Genomic DNA, 21427 nt, shown 5'->3' with positions numbered 1-21427 from the left:
GAATGGCGTAGCTAACCAAGTGTTTCTAGTGTATCTCATAAGTCATGTTCTACTAATAATAATATAACGAATAATAATAATAATAATAATAATAATAATAATAATAATTACCATTATTATTATTATTATTATTATTATTGCTGACGTTATTGTTGGCATTAAAATAGACAGGAAATTGAAACAGAACCTAAAGTATGTATTTTAGGCGACATTCATGTATACATAATGCATGAAATTAGTCAGGTATATATAATGCATGAAATTAGTCAGGTATATTTAATGCATGAAATTAGGTACATATAATGCCTGAAACTGGTCAGGTATATTTAATCATGAAATTAGTCAGGTATATATAATGCATGAAACTGGTCAGGTATATTTAAGCATGAAATTAGTCAGGTATATATAATGCATGAAATTAGTCAGGTATATATAATGCATGAAATTAGTCAGGTATATATAATGCATGATGTGATGTGATGTGATTTTGATTTTTAACGTAGCTTTTAACAATTTTTCAGTCATATCACTACCATGTCTGCAGTGTGCCAGTTTATAGTGATGTCTAGCACTGGGGCATCATGTCGCAGACATGTAGTATGATGTCCCACCTAGTCACATTATCCTGACACCAGGCCGACCAGTCCTAGCACTAACCTCTTAATGCTGAACGCCAAGCGAGGCAGCTGTTAGTACCATTTTTGTAAGTCTCTGGTATGACTCGGCCGGGGATCTAACCCACGACATCCCACTATAATGCATGAAATTAGTCAGGTATATTTAATGCACGAAACTGGTCAGGAATATTTAATGCATGAAATTAGTCAGGTATATTTAATGCATGAAACTGGTCAGGTATATTTAATGCATGAAATTTGGCAACTATCAGGTATATATAATGCATGAAATTAAATGTTTAAATTTGGATTTTTTTCCAACCATAATGTATTTTCCAGTCTCATTATAGAATGTGCTTCAACAACTCCGGAAGTTACGAACTAGACATATGGAAATGCCTACCGTTAAGGACATCCGGAATATGTCCAGAAATATATTTATAAGAGGTAATTTAAAAAGTGTGTCAGTTATATATATATATATATATATATATATATATATATATATATATATATATATATATATATATATATATATATATATATATATATATATATAACAACTAGATCTACATCATGCTGTAGACATTTAACCTTCATCTGACCTCAGTGTTGACATTACCCGGCAACTGAGACCATATTTCACATTAACAAGACATGAATGAAACACGCGCGACTATTCTTCCCTATCTGGAGAGCACGGACCCGCCTGTTCTTGAAGTATTTTTTTTCAGAACTTTGTATAAGACGAGACAGAGTGCCAAACGCACTTATCTTGGCTGAGGATTGCAAGAATTTCGGATGATGACAAGATACAAGTCCCAGTAGCAAGGATAATATCAAGGTTGTATGCCGATCCTATCTGGTACGACTCTTGACTGAAGTTATGTTTCTGAATTTCCTGTTTAAAGAGGTGAAAAGGCTTAATTCATTTTAGTATGAGTGGGATGGGAGTTTGCAAACGAATACGAATCACTGACCAGGATCGTGCTGGGAAACTAGACAGAATCACTGATCGAGATGGGTGTTTGAAAACGAGTCTAGCTCGTTGAACGGGACGAGTATTAGAAAGCGAGTCCTAATCATTAAGCTGGACGGGTATTTTGCTGAAATGTTTTAGGCAATTATTGGCATTAGAAGTAGTATTTAAGAATATAGTGAGCGAACAGCGTGGTTTTATACTTATCTCAAATGCAAAGTAACCAATGCCTAAATGAACTTTCAAAGGTATTTGTAGTAACATAATGCGTAAGCAATTGTTCATTTCTCACGCACCGATTATTATGTCAAATATTGCTTGAACACAATACACGACTGTTAAGAAGTAAAACCATTTTATAAAGAAACGCCTTATAAATTTTTGTGTAAACGTCATATGCAGACTGGTTATATACTTTCAAAGGCCCATAAATCTGAATGAAATAATGTTCGTTGTTTTAATCATGGCATGGAAGACAACTAAAACATATTAGCATGACGTATAGCACACAAGCAATTGAAGTGTGAGACCTTAATGACGCTGTATAGCATAAAGTAACTGAAGTGTGAGACTTTTATGACGTGTATAGTAAAAAGTAATTGAAGTGTGAGACTTTTATGAATGTGTAGTAAAAAGTAATTGAAGTGTGAGACGTTTAGATGTAGCTTTCCTGTTATAAGGGCATATCAATATCATAAATTTCATAGTATGTGCTTACAGGTATATTGATATCAGATATTTCATAGTATGTGCTTACAGGTATATTGATATCAGATATTTCATAGTATGTGCTTACAGGTATATTGATATCAGATATTTCATAGTATGTGCTTACAGGTATATTGATACCAGATATATCATAGTATGTGCTTACAGGTATATTGATACCAGATATTTCATAGTATGTGCTTACAGGTATATTGATATCAGATATTTCATAGTATGTGCTTACAGGTATATTGATATCAGATATTTCAAACTCTGTTTTAAAGAAATATTGGAATCAGATATTTCAAACTATATTTTAAAAGTATATTAATATCAAATATTTTACATTCTGTATTTTAAGAATATACTTAAAAGAGGATATATTTCATCGTGTTGTACCAAAAACACGATATTTTAACGAGTGGCGAAACCACTAGTTAAAATATGTAATATTTTGGTATCACAAGATGAAATATATCCGGTATTAACGTAGGAAAAGAAAATCGTCTTTGCATTATATTCAAACTTGCTCCAAAATCGAAGTTTAGAAAATTAAACTCACTCTTCGGCACAACGCTCTCAACCCCACCCCTTTTCGTAAATTCACCTCACTTGTATAGCTTGATCATGCAATATATCGCAATAAATGACAGCTTACCATTCTTATGACCCTATCTGAAACAATGCAAGCCCGATTCAGCAATGTTTCATAGCGGGTTTGTCGTTGCCGTCAAGGAAGTAAGGGGAAATGCCTTCAGAGAGACGCGAAAGTTATCCGGTCAGATTACTTTATCAAAGATTAATTTCCAATTCCGAAATGGAAGGTGGTTTGTATTTATTCTAGCTCACAAAGTATTCGTTTTTGTTTTTGCAGGTTCGCTTTGTTTGTATGCATCATAATGCATGATTGGAAATCTTATCTAAGGATATATTCTGACATTTGAAATATGGGCATGTAAAAAATGAAAATTATTTTGCCAATATGTCTCCATAATTCACAATTTAGTATATAATAATATGGGGTAATTCAGAGTCTTTATTGTAAAGGTATATCAATATTAGATATTTCGTAGTGTGTGTTTAACTAGTTTTACAAAAATGAAACATCTGTCTGCGTGGGTTCGAGTCTCAGGCTCGGCTAACGTTGGTACGTGAGAAAGCTTGCCAATAGTTTCTCGTGGGTCGATGGTTCTTCCCGGGGTTTTCCAGGGTTCTTCCTCCGCCAGTTATACTGGCCGCCATGTATAGCCTATCTTGTGCTGAAAAATGGCGTTAAATCCTACAAAAACAACAACAACAATGAACATACTCCATACCATAATACTGCTAACAAACGTTGCCAAGACAGCTTCAATATGTTTTATTTTATATTAATTTATGCAATGTCTAGTGGTTTTCTTGAAGTAACCTTTACATTTAAAAACATAAAGCATTTTTAAAAAAACTACAAAAATTTTTTTTTTTATAAAAAAGCCTAACATATTAGCAAATGTCACTACACCGTCCTTTTGTCATAAAATAATTTCATGATCTTGGAGATGGCAAGATTGCAAATATTGTATTACATGGATAAACGGACGGATGGATTAGAAAATGGTGCAACTCACATGTCCGTTATCATCCATCTGGTTGTTTGTGAGCTTCAGTTTGTCGAAGGACACGATCTGCTTCATCCACTGTGAACCTTTGCCTGGAGAGTCAGGGTGGACGTGAATGCGTCCAGGCATGTACGGGTCGGCCTTTCCTGCCACGACCCAACTTGAACTGTGGAAAGAATACCTGTAAAAGGATCCATACGATGTTCACTACTGATAAAGACCATTATTAAAGCAAGGTATTACTAAACACCGGTCAATAATCACTCCTAAAACAAACCGGCAAGGTGTTCGTAAACCCAGCCATTAACCACTACTAAAATAGACCATTCTTAAAGCAAGCAATGCCTAAGCACAGGTCAGTAATCGCTACTTAAATAGACCCATATTAAAGCAAGGTATTCGTAAGCACCAGTCAGTAATCACTACTAAAATATACCATTATTACAACAAGGTATTCCTAAACACTGATCAGTAATCTTTGTGTATTACCTATTCAATAAAATGCAATCACGATCATTATATATTTAGCTTTTGAGTCAACTATTCACCAAACGTGTTTAAAATAAACATTTTCGAACCACGCAATTTTGTTTTAAATTTAAAACAATCCCGGACTAACCAATAAAACTTAGCGGTTAGGTCCGAGCCTAATTCTGCATGTTTTTGACTAGTCTGGGCAGCTGTATGTATTCATTCTTAGTTCCCCTTGAAGATTTGTTTGAGAGGGGGATGGGGGAGGCGGAAAGCTCTGCAACTGCTCGTTTCTTTTCACTCTGATACATACATACATACATACATACATACACACACACACACACACACACATATATATATATATATATATATATATATATATATATATATATATATATATATATATATATATATATATATATATGCTGATTTTGTTCATTCCACTGCTGCTGATAGCATTTGCGTATGTAATCTGTATTATATCACACGTAAACACTAAACACCTATCATAGGAGCGTCTTGTTTTTTCTTCTCCAACTAATCAACTAATAAGCCATCTTCTTTCACCTCGCAACAAAACTAGTCCTTTATTTATCCGATATAGCATTTTAAGTTATGTTCTTAGCGAAGCTTTGCTTTGTTTCCGATGTGTACGAATTGTCTTTCAAATAATTTTTGATTTGCCTATTTCACTTTCGAATCTCCAGGTAACTATCTGCATTTTAACATGAATGATATAGAGGGTATTGCCTTCTCCTACCAAAAACGTAACAGGAATGAGTGGCGAACCCAAGAATCAAAATAGACAGTATTTGGTAAACAATATGAAATATATTCGTTATTAACGTAGCAAAAGAAAATTTTCCTGTTACTGTATGTCAAACTTGCTCCAGAATCAAAATTTAGAAATTTAACTCGTTCTTTGGTACTACACTGTCAGCACCACTCCCTTTTCATAAATTCAACTCTCTTTCACAGTCCGATCATATAAATATACGTGACTAAGAAAGTGGTAGGATTAGGCTGACCTAATATTTCCCATTAAACTCTATTTTTATCATGTTCTAAATTATTAGACCCTGTCTGAAAACAACGTAAATCCGAGTTAGCAATGCATCACAACGGGTTTATCGTTGTTGCGAGGCCGACGTAAGGGGAAATAACTTCAGAGACGTAAACGGCTTCTGGTCAGTATACTTTATCATAGATTAATTTCCATGTCTAAAATGTACGACGGTTTCTGTTTATATATTCTAGTTCACAAAGTGATCTTTCTTATTGTTGCAGATACAACATTGTACGCACGCACAATCAAGCGTCACAAGGAATGAAAGGAATCCTTATATTTTCACATGTGAAAATATAGGAAGAAGTAAGAAGAAAAAAACATTTTCGCCAGCAAGTCTTTATATTTCATACTTAAATATATGTTAAATACCTATTCTGTTTGTTCTTATTTTTATATCTAATTTATCTTAAAAATTTCCAGGCTACTTGTCGAAGTGACTTACGCTCTATTGGGCAAAAAGAATTTCGACGAATTCAAGATAAGACATTTTTTCCTTTTTAACTGTCGAGTGTTGAAACTATCTCAGATAGTCTTCTGCGATAACAAGATTTTCAAATTAAGCACAGTGGTGCAAATATTGGATGTCAGCTTGGTGCCATATTCATTCAGGACAAATTAAACATCCTTAAAAGTGTTTTGGTGAAAACCACATGTCATAATGACCATCAATTTAGGTGGAATAGTGACAGCAATATTCTTAAGACAATGTTCATGGCAGCCATATTGGATGTATACCTGGCTCTATTTTCAGTTAGAACAATGTATGCATCTATCATGTGAAGTCTACCGATAAAAACCTAATGTTGATATGAACAGAAGAAATAGTAATATTTTCAAGATGTGAATAAATATTTATTCGGGAAGAGTGGGAATAAAACTAGTTCCAAGGTGGCTACTGTAGTGATCAATTGGGACGCCAGATAGGCAGCAATTTCGTTTAAGACCAACTGGAAATCAGAAAAAGTTCCTGGTGAAAACTCCAGGTTAATATGACTTTTTGTTCCTGTTCAGGTAGAGTTGCTATAATGACAGATTTAAGATGGCTGATGGCCTCTGTATCTGCTATAGTGTTTGTCACATCAGCACCACTTTCATCTAAGACACACTAGACAATGAGATGAATGTGAGAATGTAAAGTTTCGTGGCAATCCTTCGAGTAGTTTCGGAGGAGTAGTTATAACAAACTTGTACTAACGAACTGACGAAATACGACTGACGATGGACCATCCCATAAAATCCAGTAGACCAGTAGAGCTAATATATTTATGAGGCATTATATTTTTGTGCAACATATGAAATGTACAGTTATACCTTTATCTCCATCGAGATTCCTGACAAACGCAACCTTAAACATAACTTTAACAGCCATTAAATATCCAACCTGTCTGAACTAAGCTGTAGTCATTAACTCTAAAATTTATCTAAATAGTGTCTCTTTACATCATTATCGAATATGTTTTACGGTTATCCCACCTTTCTTATTATCGATTTACTATACACATTAATATTTAGTGATTGTTATCTATTTGTTACATCAGAATCTAATAATTGTTTACTACATTAATATCTAGTGATTGTTATTGATTTACTACATCCAAGATATCAATTTACGACATTTAGTACAGATATGTTGTCTACATCAATATCCAGTAATTGTTATCCATTTGCTACATCAAAATCCAGCAATTGTTATCTATTTGCTACATCAAAATCCAGCAATTGTTATCTGTTTTATTTGTTACATCAAAATCCAGCAATTGTTATCTATTTGCTACATCAAAATCCATCAATAGTTATCTATTTGTAGTCATTAGTATCTAATGACTGCTATCCATTTGTTACATCAATATCTAGTAATTATTATCTTTTTGCTACATCAGTATTTAGTGATTGTTAGTTATTTGGTACATCAGTATCTAGTGATTGTTATCTATCTGCTACATCAGTATCTAGTGACTGCTATCCATTTGTTACATTAAGATCTAGTAATTGTTATCTATTTGCTGCATCAGTATCTAGTGATTTGTTGTCCATTTGCTACATCAGTATCTAGTGATTGTTATACATTTGCTACATCAGTATCTAGTGATTGCTATCCATTTGCTACATCAATATCTAGTGATTGTTATACATTTGCTACATCAGTATCTAGTGATTGTTATACATTTGCTACATCAGTATCTAGTGATTGCTATCCATTTGCTACATCAGTATCTAGTGATTGCTATCCATTTGCTACATCAGTATCTAGTGATTTGTTGTCCATTTGCTACATCAGTATCTAGTGATTGCTATCCATTTGCTACATCAGTATCTAGTGATTTGTTGTCCATTTGCTACATCAGTATCTAGTGATTGCTATCCATTTGCTACATCAGTATCTAGTGATTGCTATCCATTTGCTACATCAGTATCTAGTGATTGCTATCCATTTGCTACATCAGTATCTAGTGATTGTTATACATTTGCTACATCAGTATCTAGTGATTGCTATCCATTTGCTACATCAGTATCTAGTGATTGCTATCCATTTGCTACATCAGTATCTAGTGATATGGGTGTTTCTCCCGAAATTACAATACTTTAAAATGTTTAATACTAGTCCGAGATTTGCCAAAGGTAACTGTAACCGATAGAATGATGTAGGACCTTGGTCATGAATATTTTAGTCAGGTTATCATGACATTAGTTGGACATAATGCTGTAAGTTGGTCATAATTCTGTAAATTGGTCATAATGCTGTAAATTGGTCAGATTTCTAAAACATGTAATATTTCAATCACATGGTCATAATGCTGTAAATTGGTCACATTCCCACACATCGGTCATAATGCTATAAATAGGTCATATTTCCATAAGTTGGTCTTATTACCAAAACTTGGTCATAATGCTGTAAATTGGTCACATTTGCACACATCGGTCATATTGCTATAAATAGGTCATATGTCCATAAGTTGTCTTTTTACCATAACTTGGTCATAATGCTATAAATTGGTCACAATGCCGTAAATGAGTCATATTTCCATAACTTTGTCATAATGCTGTAAATTGGTCACAATGCTGTAAATTAATATTTCCATAACTTGGTCATAATGCTGTAAATTGGTCATACGGTATTTACATAATTTGGTCATAAATTGAGCAAATTACCATAACTTGGTCATGACATTTGGCGATAATGTTAAAACTTTTGGTCAAAAGTCTATAGGACTTGCGGTGCTATTTATGTGGAAGGATTGAAACCAGGGTGGAATTCGGTGAAGATAAAATAGAGTATATGTGATTGGTTGATAATTTTGAAGTAAAATATTAGAAAAACATATCTTCAGAGAGCATCTCCTGTTTGAAATTGAAAATACAGAGACAATGTAGTATGATGGAATTTCAGACGTTTTACAGCCTTGCATTTGGAACACTTATTACTGAAATTATCACCTGATTCTTTAGGTACGGAATTGAACACACATTTCAAAACTACATGCAAGTAAAAAGTATGCCTCGGGACATGTGGCTTTCTGCACACAGAAAATTGCGTCAAAGATGGGTCTACACGGAGAAATATGTGTTTGATCAGGAGCATTCAGAAATGTAAAGTCACTGATTTATCAATATCATAGTGTTTCCACAGGTGTACTATAGGAACTACATTAGTACCGCGAGTCCTTTAATTAGGCAATAATGCTATTAATTGGTGATAACACTATAACTTGGTGATAACACTATAGCTTGGTCATAACACTATAATTCTGTGACAACACAAACTTGTTGATAATACTATAAATTGGTCATAATACTACAAGTTGGTGATATTTCTATAATTTGTATATAATTTGTACATCCTGACATGATAACTATGAATAATTATGGGATAATTTTATGGGATAATGAATTGCCAAAAAATGTTTAACTATATATATATATATACACACATACATATATGTGTGTGTATATGTGTGTGTGTGTGTGTGTGTGCTGATGCTTTCTACTCTATTCCGTCTTCATTATAATTATATTCTAATAAGTCAGTTTTGTGTGTATATTATATTACATTTATGAGCAAGTCACAGACAACGCATAAATGAAACATAAAACGGCGAGTCTAATGGGTTGAAATAATTGGAGTTGAATAAACGCCAGAGATAATTGTTTGCTTTTCAACTGTTATACCTTGATTGCGTTCCGACAGTGTTGAAATGGCCCGTGACTGACGTGACCTTGGCATAAGGCTTCCTCGTTAGCTAGATTATACGTGATGAATATCGACATTGTGCCTTTAAAACTAATCACATGACCTGAACAAATATCAGGTGTGGAATATACTAACTGACCTTGTAAATTATGTTGCCATTTTGAAATATCTCCAACAAGTCCTATGTATATTACACTGCCCTATTCTGATGGTTTTATATTTAATTTGCAATGTATTTTCACAATGTCCTGTTGTAATGGTTTTATAATTAACTTGCAATGTATTTTTTACACCGTCCCATTCTAATGGTTTTATATTTAACTTGCAATGTATTTTCACACTGTCCCGTTATAATAGTTGTATGTTGAATTGAACTTTTAATGTATTTTTACAGTCCCATTATGTGGTTATATTTAACCTGTAATCCTACCATACACATACTAGCCTACGTATTTTGACATATAGGATCTTTTGAATAATTCAAGATGAAAATAATCTTAGATTCTCTCTCATTCGCCCCTGTCCCTTAGCTTCATTCATTCTGCTAAAAAGAACAGCATATTTTCAATTCTTATTTAAAAAACTTATCCTAGAAGTGTTAGCGTTCTAAACTCGTATCAGAAAAACATACTGTTTACAATAGATAAACATATTCCAAATTAATGTTCACATTTGACTGCTTTAAATTCTAGAAACCCGGAGGCACGTACCATTTAATTAAGGGTATGGGGAAGTTACCTCAAGCCGGGATAATTAGTTTTATTCTTATTAAAGGCAAACGTTTTTTTTAACCTGATAATACAGGGAAAACGTGCAGAAAAATTAATTAATTTATTTATTGGAGAGGCGAGACATTCCCCTAAAACCCAGAATGCACTTCATTGTGTAACATCTGCTCTGATTTTGTGTGAAATATGTTTTTTTCTTTCTTTGTATCACTCGACTACACTCCTTTATACGCTACATGGCTGTGTACAAGATTTCCTCGTTTTAACACGCACACACACACTGTGTATATGATGAATATGTGTTAGAAGAAAAGCTTTGATTGGCTCATTCAAACATCAGGAACGGCCATCTTGGATCAACATTACGAGAGTATATACTGGCGCTTGTAGTGACTACTGAAGCAGCTCTATGCATATTTATGTCAAGCGATGCATTCACCACGGGTGATAAGAGAGCATCGCGGCTTTTTTGCACGTGGCTTGAGACGGTGGCAAGTCATATAGGATTTTAATGGAGTAGTTCCATTAAATTAGATGTACTACTGTACATAGTAATATTATACAAATTGTTTAGTCATACGAGATTACAATTCAGTAGTTTCATTTAACACGGCGTTATTTACTTAGTAACGTTGTGCAAGTTTTATAGTAAAAAGAAAGGGCAGCAAATAGATGTATTCTGATTAAACCTGTTGAGTTCCCTAGTCAGTTATATTGACCTTCGTTTTTCTGTACAGACCTTATGTCCACTGCCTTGTCTTGAGTGAATAGAACCAGACTACCTTATTCCAAGTAAATAGAATAAGGCTGCCTTGTCTCAAGGAAATATAACACAACTGTCTTGTCTCAAATAGAATAAGACCGCCTTGTCTCAATCAAAAGAACCAGACCGCCTTAGCTCAAGTAAAATAGAATCTGCAGGGCCGGATTAACTCACAGGTTAATAAGGCTAGAGGCCCTCAAATTTCGTAGGTCCTCCACCACAGGCTAATTAGGCTAGAGGCCATCAGATTTCGTATGTCTTCCACCACAGGCTACCAAGTACAGAGGCCATCAAATTTCGTATGTCTTCCACCACAGGCTACCAAGTACAGAGGCCATCAAATTTCGTATGTCTTCCACCACAGGCTACCAAGTACAGAGGCCATCAAATTTCGTAAGTCCTCCACCACGGGCTAATAAGTCTAGAGGCCCTCAAATTTCGAAAACGTAATACATAAAAACCTACTAACCCTAGACGCTCATTACCTTAATCCAGCCCTGTGAACCAGGCAAGATAATATAACTATGATGGACCTGGGAATTTAACAAACGTGAAGTGATAGAAAACACATATTCAGTAGAACATCTCTCTCTGTCTGGCTGTATGTCTGTCTCTATATCTCTCTGTCTGTCTGTCTGTCTGTTTGTCTGTCTCTCTCTCTCTCTCACACACACACACACACAATATTCTACATGGTGTCATATGTGGCGTTACAAGGTGTTTTTGCATACTTTAATATCGCAAAACTAATTACATAGATCGACCAGGATACCACAGCTGTATTGTGTTATGCATATGCTTGCCCCTAACAACTCCCAAAATGAATAATTTAGGAAGCAAAAGGGTTTTCGTCTATATTTGGTCAAGGGTTCGATAAAATATATATTTTACTTTCTTGAAGATATAGATATGCTATTGGCTATATAGACATATCACACTCATTACTTATTCAAGTTTCTACTAACAAAAATGTTGTCTATTCTACATTTAGCAAAATTTGACATTTAGAATTGCCCGGATCATTCAGAATATTATTTCTTGTAGTTTTTAAACAATTGTACACAAAAGACACCAATCTGTTTATTACAAATCACACCAAACTGCTAACTACAAATGACACCAAACGTGTTATTAACAAACTCGAAATTGTTTAATACAAATGACACCAAACGTTTTATAACAAATGACACCAAACGTTTTATAACATATGATACTAATCTTCCCTATTACATTTGTCTGAAATGAAAACTCATACTGCTTGGAAGTGCGTAAGGTGAGGGTGTCCTTTATATAATATCAACATTTGCAACATTCTCCAAGATCTCTTTGCGTTTAAATTGAAGCGTTGACCAAATATAGAAATAAATAATTATTCCAAAAGCATTATGGACATTATACTTGTCATATTGAAATATGACCCTGGTTTTCGATCTGATCAAGACCTTGGTCACCGATTGAAACATAACGTTGGCTTTCGATTGAAACGCCTATTAACAATGGCCTTAAATGTTCTAAATTTAGATTTAGCCAGATCTCACTTTTGTACAGACCATGGCTTGTTTTCAGGTTCGTTTTATTCAGTGTTCATTTTTGAAATGGGATAATTGAAATTTCGACAAGGACGCATACAGAGAGATGATTTGTGTTCCTTTTGTTATCATTAACTTCTATTCTTCCTTTGTTTAGGAAAGCGCAATAGCTCCGTTTCATAATCAAATAGTCGCGGGTGTGTATTTAGTAAAGGCACTGACTTCCCATTTCCTTGGCCAAAAGTGTGCTTAAAAGTGCCGTTAAAACCAATAAAACAAAATCAATCTTCCTTTATTTATACAAAGTAGAACAAACACGAATATAGCGGTCCAACTTAAACAAAACAACCTATCGGTTTAACCTTCCAGTTAAATATTCATAACATGTCCGGTCTACTCAGTAAACAATTAATGTAGCCAATGAGTCAAGCATGCATCATAGTACGGTCAGATTTTGACGCAGCTTTACCCGATTATCAGTTAGAAGCGGCCTGTGAAGATAGCAAGAGTCAAAACGAGTCAACCGTACAAGTGGAGCTACATACCTAACTGATAAAATAAAACAAACTCCATCTTGCACGCGTGACGCAGGTAAAAGAAAATGTAGCTCATCTGGCACGTGTGGAGCAGGTTAAAAAATGTACCTCATCTGGCACGTGTGAAGCAGGTAAAGCAAAATCGTCTCTTGATCTTTAATTACTGAACACATTATGCAGAACAGCCCATTTTACAACAGGCGTCTTACATGCAGTATTGTTTTCATTCTTAATGTTATTTAGATATTCAGACAACTCATTTTACAACAGCCGTTTTACATGCAGTATTGTTTTCATTCTTAATGTTATTTAGATATTCAGACAACTCATTTTACAGCAGGAGTTTTACATATAGTATTGCTTTCATTCTTAATGTTATTTATATATTCAGACAACTCATTTTACAACAGAAGTTTTACGTTTAGTATTGTTTTCATTCTTGATGTTATTTAGATATTCAGAGCAACCGATTTTACAACAGGCGTTTTACATATAGTATTGTTTTCATTTTTAATGTTATTTAGATATTCAGACTAACGTGGAAGCTAAAGCACGTGGTCATGTGTACAGATAACACGTATATTCCCCGTTAGCCCATTATATTTGTATCTATTTTTTGTTTGTTTAGACTATTCCAGCAACAAAGCTGATCATTACGATGTATTCTGTACTTTACTCATTCTTTGCCTAGTTCATTAGTTCCAAACACACACACACGCACACACACACACACACACACACACACACACACACTTAAATATTTGTTCTGACGCTGTAAACAGAAAAATGGTTAAACCTCTAATTTATTGTTCAGATGTGTTGTTAACTTTGATTATGAATAAGAGAAGGGGATTCGTTTTTATGTTGGCAGTGCAATGGGTTTCTATATATCGATACTGAGACAATCAGGTGGAATATTCATAGACATTTAGAACATAGAGTATAGGTTATGTAACATTTTTTGAAGATAAATATCATTTTGGTTTGGAATGTCCATACCCTTTTAAAATTAGAATAAAAAGCATATTACGTCTAACTTTACTAGAAAACTGAATATGCATAGTGATATAGTTGCTAAATACTATGAACCACACGAAAAAAAGAAACAAGCAAACCTGCCGCCTTGCTGCTAAACGCTTTCTTACATAGACATAATGCCTTGCTGACAAGTTTCTTACATCCTAGGGATAACGTCTTGCTGCTAACAACTTTCTTACACAATGTCTTGAAGCTAAACGTTCTCTTACATATACATTCTTAAAACAATATAATTGATGCAAAACGCTTTCTTACATATAGACATTCTTACACCAAAAATATATTGATGCAAAACGCTTTCTTACATAGACATTCTTACACCAAAAATATATTGATGCAAAAGGCTTTCTTACATAGACAGTCTTACACCAAAAATATATTGATGACAAACACTTTCTTACAAATACATTCTTACATCAAAAATATATTGATGATAAACACTTTCTTACAAATACATTCTTACATCAAAAATATATTGATGATAAACGCTTTCTTACATAGACATTTTACATCAAAAATATATTGATGATTAATGCTTTCTTACATAGACATTCTTACATCAGAATATATTGATGATGAACGCTTTCTAACACAGACTTTGTCTTGCTGCTAAAAGCTTTCTTACATAGACATGTCTTACTGCTAAAGGTTTTCTTGCTTTCTTACATAGAATGTTTTGCAGCTAAAGGTTTTCATATATAGACATAATATCTTGCAGCTAAACGCTTTCTTATGTAGACACAAGGTCTTGCTGCTAGAGGGTTGTTTTTTTACAAGACATTAATTTCTTGCAGCTAATAGCTTTCACATAGACAATGTCTAGAAGGTAAAAGCTTTATTACATGCACACAATGTCTTTCTGCTAAAGGTTTTATTGCATAGACATAATGTCTTGCAGATAAAAGCTTTCTTACTTAGACCTAATATGTTGGATTAGTGCAATTCCTGTCGTGTCTTTATTTTACCACTCTATGTAATTGTCTTTAAGAAAATTATAATAATTTGGGGAAAAATTTTTTTTCTTCTCTAAATGTACAATTGCAATGAGGTATGTAATTTTATTTAATACAATTTATACTATCAAACTTAGAAACAGGGGCGGAGCAAAAGCATACATTTTAGTCTTGGTTTCAAACTGCAATTTTTTCTATAAGAAACTGCAACTGCTTTTGTATTATAAAATGTCAGCATTTATGATTTTTAATAACAAAAAAATTTAAAAACGTTTCTTTTTTTCAGTATCAGAAAGATACATTTTAAAGTTCCTTTTTCTGTTATTCCAAATTATAAAATATTGCTCATCCTACCTGTATCTTTTGTCATCACATGGAACAAAATCCATCATTAGCATATAGTCTGCCATGGGGTCCAACCCATATAACCGGACCTGAAATGTGGGGAACATTCGTCTGAAACATAAATAAAACGGCACAGTAGTAGTATTAGTAGCAGTTCGATGGTGGTGGTATTGTTAGCAGTGGTAGTGGTGGTATTGTTAGCAATTGTGGTGGTATTGTTAGCAGTGATAGCGTTGAAATTGCTTATATTGATACTGGTATTGCATTTTCGTACTATTAGGGTTTTCGTGCTACAGTGGCAATAATTTGAAAGTAGAGACGGCTGTATATATTGTTTCACTTTATGTTTTTCTCACTGTTATTAGCATAACAATGTAACCGTTGTAGCAATTCTAATTGTTGTAGTAGCAGTAACATTAGCAGTAGTAGTGATAACATTATTAATAGACGAGTAGTAACGGTAACATTAGCAGTAGTGGCAATAATATAGACGAGTAGTAACGGTAACATTGGCAGTAGTAACAACAATATCGTTAGACGAGTAGTAACGGTAACATTAGCAGTAGTGGCAATAATATAATTAGACGAGTAGTAACGGTAACATTAGCAGTAGTTGCAATAATATCATTAGACGAGTAGTAGCAGGATTGTCATTAGTAATAGTAGTAGTAATACAAGTAGTTTTAAGAGCAAAACACTAACAGCAACGTATCGTTAGTATTAAAAGTTACATTAACTGACACCAGTAAAGTAGCGTGTTAGTAGTAGCAATTGTTGGTGTTATATTAGCTGTTGTAGTACCTGTAGCAGTAGTAATGACAACAATATTATTAGACGAGAAGTAGCATAATTATTAGTGGTAGCAACAGTAGTGCTAGCAGTGGTAGCAAAGTCGTAGTTTTTTGGTTGATATTGCACGAGTTGCAGTTGTAATTGTTGTATCAGTAGTAGTGGCAACGATATTAGTAGATTAGTAGTTGGAAAAATTAGTGTTAATATTATTAGAACCACTTGTAATAGTAACAGAAGTTTAGCGTAAATAAACAAACGTGGTTGCCCAAGTATATTATTATTATTATTATTATTATTATTTGAGGTCCGTTCTGATAAATTACGTTTCAGAATACATTAAAACGCTACAATGGCCTAGTGGTTAGAGCGTCCGCCTCGGAAGCGGGAGGTCGTGGGTTCGAATCCCGGCCGAGTCATACCAAAGACTTACAAAAATGGTACTAACAGTTTCCTCGCTAGGCGCGCAGCATTAAGAGGTTAGTGTTAGGACTGGTCGGCCTGGTGTCAGGATAATGTGACTCGGTGGGACATCATGCTACATGTCTGCTGCATGGTGCCCCAGTGCTAGACTTCACTATAAACCGCCAAGAAAAGATGTATTAAAAAAATATGAGATCAAATAGAAGGCAAACATATGATATGGCTCAAATTACAGTATATCTTATTTATGCATACAGCTTGTACAGAATCCGATAGCAGAAACGTACGGGATAAATAGTTTTCGTAGAACATGGGTTCTGTTTTATATATTTTCAACATGGCAAATACCAATACACCAGCAATAATTACTACGGTTATATTTTATGTATCTTCGATATAGCAAACACTGGTAATAATTTTATACTGAAAATACAATTAGCGGATTATACCAAAGTTTTGTCTCAAAGTTTTTTTTTTAAAACTATGCTTAGAAGACGCTTGACAAAATTACCAAAATCATCAATCACGTCCGAAAAGCTGGGCATGGGTGAAAGATATGAAACGATTGTTGAGGTCATGGGACAGACTGATCCGCCGTTTCTCATTCCCTAAGGATATGATTGCGTGTTGGATCTTCAAACATACACTTTGATTACTTTTCTGTAACTGCAAGAGTTAGCATTTACTTTCAATTTATAGAAATACGCCATTGGGGTTTCAGTTAAAATAATGAAGTCTTCAAAAGATTTTAGCTAGATATGGGCGTCATCGAGTGAAACGCCGATAGCAGTTATCATATCAAGTACCCCCAGAGGGGCGCCACCTATCGGGCAGGCATGTTCGTGTCAAACTAAGCACGGAGGGCAAAGCCTGTATTGCGATTTAATGGCCTTCTCCCCCTCCTACTACAAATTAAATCAGTATCAGTTTCACAGTCAATTATAGAAGGTCTGCTAGTGCCACTTGAATTTATGACTGTTTAGCTTCATGTAATTATCGAGGTAATGGTAAGAACAATTACGTCTCTTACGGTGTATTTACTATTATACCGTACTTGGAAAACGCAGGACGGAGCCGACATCGGTTATGGACCCAATGACACAAGCAAACAAGAAGGGTCAACACTGGGGATTTTAAAATTTCGTTGTTTTTTTGTGGGCGTAGAGTTGGTGTGTGCGTGTCTGTGTGTGTTGATAAGGGTGGAATTGGGAGTGAGGGCATGGAAGTAATATGACGTTTCGTATAGGCTCAGATAAGTGGTTCATTTACGAGTGGGGACTACGGAATTCCTGGCTGCTGCTTTTCTTCTTTTCATTCAAGTTGGAACAACATATCCAAGAATACCAAGTATATGGTGGTGCATGACCGCAAAAGTTCAACATCTCAAGATGCTGAACGCTGATTGGCCAATTTAACCGGCATCGTAAATTATTGCCCCGTGTGTGCAGCAATTCAATCAACTTATGTAAACGATTTACACTTTCGGGTGAGTGTCTTAATCGAATGGAAGGCAAAAAGTTAACATTTCTCGTTAGTAATTGCCGCTCTAGTAACAACGAAATTAGAATCGTTTCCTGTCTTAACAACTTCAATTAATTTTGTGCATATACATTTTAGTCTTTTAAAAACTTGTGATATTTGTTTGTTTTACATTTCTCTTCCGTATTTCAGGACAAGCAAATTCCAACGTTGTCGATTACTAAAGAGCAATATACCAATGCAATATTGTCGTTCTCTGTCTGTCTGTCTCTCCCACCGATGTAACATATATTTCAAATGGAAACTGTAATAGTAAATGTAGTAATTGTAAATGCAGCAATGGTAAATGTAGCAACACAAAAAGAAGGAATATTAAATTAATGATAATAAATATAACAGTAAATACAATGGTAGTAAATACATGAAAATCAGGATATGTACATGTACGATTTATATATATATATATATATATATATATATATATATATATATATATATATATATATATATATATATATATATATATATATATATATAACGTATATCATTAATTTGGATATGTACGCATAAGCTTAATTTGGATGTATGCGTAAACTATTAATTTGGATATATACGTATACCGTTAATTTGGATATGTACGTATACCATTCATTTAGATATGAACGTATATGATTAATTTTTGACATGTACGAATACGATTCATTTGGATCTATACGTATACCATTAATTTAGATATGTACGTATGCCATTAATTTAGGTATGTACGTATATGATTATTTTTGGATATGTACGTATATGATTAATTTTGGATATGTATGTATACGATTAACTTAGATATGCACGTTTACGATTAATTTGGATATGTACGTATACCATTAATTTGGATATGTACACGTACGATTAATTTGGAAATTAGTAAAAGTTGTATGCTTGACCTTTTTAGCACTTTCTGAAATCAGAACAAGGCAAACTGATACCGATATGAGAACGAATTATATAGATAAATAGTCGCCTTTCTCAGATAAACAGGTAGAGAACAATCAATACAAGAGTAAGTATGGAGTTTTACTTCTTACAAACATGTATTACAACCCATTTAAGCTTACACGATTGACTTGACATTCGATACAGATGTTCAAAGGATTTTTAAAAAAAAAATGTTATCTCACTCCCTGACCGGATTTATCCACTTGTGAAGTTTACGTTACTATCTAGAGGTTTCCACCGTCATCCGCTCCCTGATATAAGAGGAAAAAATGGTTCGGCATTTGTCGTTAAAGATCATTGGATTCTGACAGAATACAAAATCATTACATTGCGCTGTTTTCGTATTTCGAGATATACGTGTCACATAATTGTATAGCAGCGTATATTCCCAATATTCTGTAAATTTTATTTCGGGTAAAACGAAAAGAAAACCTGGGGTTAAATTCTGACATGGGATTGGAATATGGTCAGAGTTAACCGAACGTTTTCACCTACTGGAAACAAGACTGTGATCGGGATATTGAAGTTTAGAGATTGGAACTGTAGAAAACTGTAGTACAAAAATACCACAGCAGACTGTAACCGGAAAATGTAAAGAAATCAATTTACGTGTTTAGACGAAACTCGAAACGTGCGTGTCGGTGGAACAGTCAATAAGAGAAATTAGAAAATATCTGAAACTTTGATGCATGTACTATACATAAAATCAAATTAAGTTAGCCAGCTTGTTACCTAAGAATAAGAGAAAGACCCCAACTATTAAAATCGTACCAAGGTTCCACAAATCTGGAATAGGGAAATAAAACAGTTTTTTTTTTGTACAAATAATTAAAGGGAAAAAAGTCATTGGTTTTGAATTAGAATAATAAAAAGAAAAATGCCATTGGTTTTCGAGTTATGGTGAAAATACGTCATTGGCTTTTTAGCTAAAATAATGAAGAGAAATAAGTCCTTGGTTTGGGTGTTAAAATAATGAAGGGAACTAAGTCATTGGTTTTGGGTTTAAAATAATGAAGGGAAATAAGTCATTGGTTTTGGGGTTAAAATTAGGAAGGGAAATAAATCATTGGTGTTGGGGTTAAAATAATGAAGTCTGCAAAGATTGGAGCGATCCATGAGCTGAAAACGACAGAAAAATATTTGACAGACAGAAAAGTAAAAGGGATGAAATAAATATAAAGAAAAAACTGGCTCGAAGGTTAAAAAGAGAAGAAATCACTATTTTATTTGGTGCTAATAAGGCTTCGTATTTAGAAACCGAAGTGTCATTTTAATGACACCTGATTTATAGTCGTTCAAATTCGCTTTATCGAATACAATCCTAAATGATCATCATCATTGTCGTCGGCGTCGTTTTGTATTTCATTTATATAAAAATGCGGCTCAAACTTGTAGTTGCTGGTTTTAACACTGTATACTTTGACCAAATTAATTTAATTAAGATAAAATTTTATTTGAAACCTGACCAAATTAATTAAAATAAATTTATATTTGAAAACCTTTCATCGTACTCATACACAGACTAATAGTAACAGCATAATATGTATAAAACACCACATTACGACGTGAGCATTACATTATGACCCGTTGTTTAAATTGCAGAACTTAAAACACCGTTACATAACTGATTCAAGTCTTTTTGTGTAACAGATAGATCATAGTTCTAAGAATCATGAACCTTCATATTTACATACTTTGAAAAAACACCATCTTCTAGCTAATTCCTCTGAGTGAAATATATAGTAGAAAATTAAATGTTTTAAAATTTATTAAAGACTTTTTGCCTCTGAAAAACATTTTACCTTTGTTGATGTATATATTGATTTTTATGAACTAGAAAACCCGATTTTTACCTAAGAAAAAGAATCCACACAATTGTTTAATTATTTAAAATAAATGCAAACTGATTTGCCTTAAAATTGCGAAAATGCTGTTTGTTCTGCATGATGTTATAACGTAGTGTAAATTTCACGTAAAAGTCATTTACGCAAAGAGCATGCGATGCGAAGAATCGTCATCCGGTATGAAGAAATAGCACATGTCACATGATATAATGCCTTTCAATGAAAAAGAAATCTCGTACGGGAAACATGAAATAAAATACTTTACGTACCGAAGTTGTCTGTAGCCGGGCACCTTTGCAGATTCAGTACAACCTACGCAATTCAATGAAGGCAACTGTTTTCCGATGTTTGTATAAACGTGTCAAGTTGTAACGTCATC

General features: G+C 33.9%; 1 protein-coding gene across 1 annotated transcript in view; it reads right to left on the bottom strand.

Annotated features, from left to right (window-relative positions):
- LOC149775554 (uncharacterized) overlaps positions 1 to 21427 on the bottom strand; it is a 45225-nt gene that overhangs the window by 6735 nt on the left and 17063 nt on the right. Inside the window, exons 3-4 of the mRNA XM_089943605.1 lie at positions 15536 to 15637; positions 3912 to 4083 (exon numbers count right to left, since the gene is read on the bottom strand). Coding sequence (XP_089799731.1) covers positions 3912 to 4083; positions 15536 to 15637 — 274 coding nt within the window. The remainder of the gene's footprint in view (positions 1 to 3911; positions 4084 to 15535; positions 15638 to 21427) is intronic.

The sequence above is a fragment of the Sinohyriopsis cumingii genome, chromosome 19, assembly GCF_028554795.1.
Source record: "Sinohyriopsis cumingii isolate HCF-2022 chromosome 19, ASM2855479v2, whole genome shotgun sequence".
In the NCBI taxonomy this organism is placed as follows: Eukaryota; Metazoa; Mollusca; class Bivalvia; order Unionida; family Unionidae; genus Sinohyriopsis; species Sinohyriopsis cumingii.
The sequence above is the reverse complement of the archived record's forward strand: the minus strand, read 5'-3'. Positions and strand labels throughout refer to the sequence as shown.